The sequence below is a fragment of the Lagopus leucura genome, unplaced genomic scaffold (genome assembly GCF_019238085.1).
Source record: "Lagopus leucura isolate 7727_CA_CO unplaced genomic scaffold, USGS_WTPT01 34818-0_obj-0_obj, whole genome shotgun sequence".
Classification (NCBI taxonomy): Eukaryota; Metazoa; Chordata; class Aves; order Galliformes; family Phasianidae; genus Lagopus; species Lagopus leucura.
This window is the reverse complement of record NW_024966649.1, coordinates 2193-4693: the sequence shown is the minus strand read 5'-3', so window position 1 is coordinate 4693 and position 2501 is coordinate 2193. Positions and strand designations below refer to the sequence as shown.

The window sequence follows — 2501 nt, the reverse complement described above, 5'->3', positions numbered from 1 at the left end:
CACCCATGTCCCCTGTGCCCCCACCTAGCTAACCCCATCACCTGTGTCCCCACCACCCACGTCCTCCCCACGGCCACCATCCATGTCCCAACCACAGATGTCCTCCCATGGCCGCTACCGATGTCCACGTCCCCACCGCCTCCATCCCCACAACTCATGTCCCCACCACCCATCTCCTCCCCATGGCCGCCATCCACATCTCCCAGCCAACTCTGCTGCCCGTGTCCTGATCGCGGTTACCACCCGTGTCCCCCACATCCCCACCATCCCTGCCCCCTCATGGCCACCACCCATGTCCCTCATTGCTCTCCACCCATGTCCTCCCCATAGCCACCATCCATGTCCCAACTATGGCCACTACTCTTGCTCCCCGTGTCCCCGCCACTCATGCTCCCCCACGGCCACCACCCGTGTCCCATCCACCCCCATCCCTCACGCCCCCCATCCGTATCTTCCCCATGGCCCCCACCACCCTTCTCCCAGCCAACCCTACCGATACTCACATCCCCTCCACGTCCCCCCTGTCCCCACCATCCATGTCCCCCTATGGCCACTACCCCTGTCCCCTCCACCCCCATCCCCTCTATCCCCACAGCCACCACAACCACCTTGTCACCCCCAGCCCAACCCAAACACCCACAGACCCACATGGGCACCACCTCCCCCAGCAGCTCGGCTGACCCCCACCCCCATCACCCCCCCACACTCCCCCAGCACAGCCCCACCTTGGACAGCCTCATGAACTCCCGGATCGCCGCCTTCTCCTCAGGGAACTGCTCCTCCAACGCAGCAACGAAGGCAGCTTTGCCGGCACGGAGCTGATAGCAGCGCGGGCCCAGGGTCACCTCATCATAGGGGTCAGGCAGGCGCTGCCAGCACAGCTGCCCGTCTGTCAGCTGGTCCAGCAGCACACGCAGCATGCTGCCCTCGTGCATCTGCCCCACGTAGTGGATGCCTGCAGGCACCAGGAGGGCAGGCATGCGGTGTGTGCACGCATTCTGCATGCATACGGTATGCACGGCGCATGTGCACACACACGTGGCCTGCACACTGCATGCACACACGCACGATGCACACACACTGCATGCACACACACGCACTGCAGGCAGATGCTGTGCACGCTGCAGACATCATGCATTCGTGCACGCTGCACGCATGCTCTGCGCCCATTCACCCCACATGCAAACAATGCATGCGCCACGCACACCCTGCCCACGCCGACATCACACGTGCTGCATGCACGCTTTGCACAGCCGTTGTGCTGCAGGTTGGATGCACGATCGCACGCTGCAAGCACCACCAATGCACACTGCTCCTTACCCACGTCAAACTCATTGCCCCGCTCCTGGAAGGTGTGGCAGCAGCCCCCGGCCTGGTCGTGCTGCTCCAGCACCAGCACACGTTTGCCCACCTTGGCCAGGATGCACGCAGCTGCCAGCCCCCCAATGCCACTGCCAATGACAACAGCATCCAAATCCTGCGGCACGCGTGCAGCACTGAACCCTGTGCATGGAGAGAGGAGCGTTGTGCTGCTTGCATGCAGCAGCAGGAGGCGTGCACCCACACAGCATGCAGTTTGCACCCACGTTGTGTGCGCCGATGCAGCACGCGGTGCACATCCACAGCGCATGCAATGTGCACTCATGAAGTGTGCAAGATGCATCTGTGCAGCGTGCACTCATCCAGCACACAGTGCATATCCACCCAGCATGCAACATGCAGCCATGCAGCGTGCACTCGTGCAGCACGCAGTGCACATCCACACAGTGTGCAGTATGGAGCCACGCAGCGTGCAGTATGCACCCAGACAGTGTGCAGTGTGCACCCGTGCAGCGTGCAACATACACGCATGCAGCATGCAATATGCAGACGTGCAGTGCACATTGGTGCAGCACGCCGTGCATGTCTGTGCAGCATGCAAGATGAACGCATGCAGCATGCAACATGGAGCTGTGCAGTGTGCACCGGTGCAGCACGCAGCTCACAACCACGCGCTGCCCTGCATGTGTGGCTGCAGCAGGCGCCGCGCTCACATGCAGCACGCGCACTGCAACTGCACGGCGTGAGCCCGCGGGGATGAGCAGACGGACAGACAGACGCACACACAGACTCACCCCTCCTCAGCACTCTGTTACGGGTGTGCTGGTCCGTCACCAAGGGCCGGGGGGATCGGGGGGCTGGGTGTGCAAAGGGATTCCCAGCAGAACCCAGCAGGCGCTGTGCCAGCAGCCCCAGCAGCAGCACGGCCAGGCACAGAGGCAGCAGCAGCAGCAGCGGCGAGGCCCACATGGTTGCAGCGGGGCAGCGCTGCAGCTCGGATGCAGCACCTCGGGGACGGGGTGGTGTGGATGCAGAGCACCTCGTGTGTGTGTGTGACCCCCATCCCCCCCCCAAGCTGTCGGATCGGGGGCTTAGGGGGCAGAGCAGCTTATCGCTGCAGCGGCTTACAGACGCTGGCTTGCAGCCAGCAGTTTTGCACCCCGTGGGGCAGCACCCCCCCC

General features: G+C 63.5%; 1 protein-coding gene across 1 annotated transcript; it reads right to left on the bottom strand.

The window, feature by feature from the left end:
• Nucleotides 1–692: 692 nt before the first annotated feature.
• On the bottom strand, nucleotides 693–2217 carry LOC122192701 (all-trans-retinol 13,14-reductase-like; the record flags this gene model as incomplete). Its single annotated transcript, XM_042893347.1, has 3 exons — nucleotides 693–955; nucleotides 1321–1503; nucleotides 2115–2217. Coding segments are annotated over 3 exons (549 nt in total), but the record flags the coding sequence as incomplete, so codon positions are not given.
• Between the last annotated feature and the right edge of the window lie 284 nt (nucleotides 2218–2501).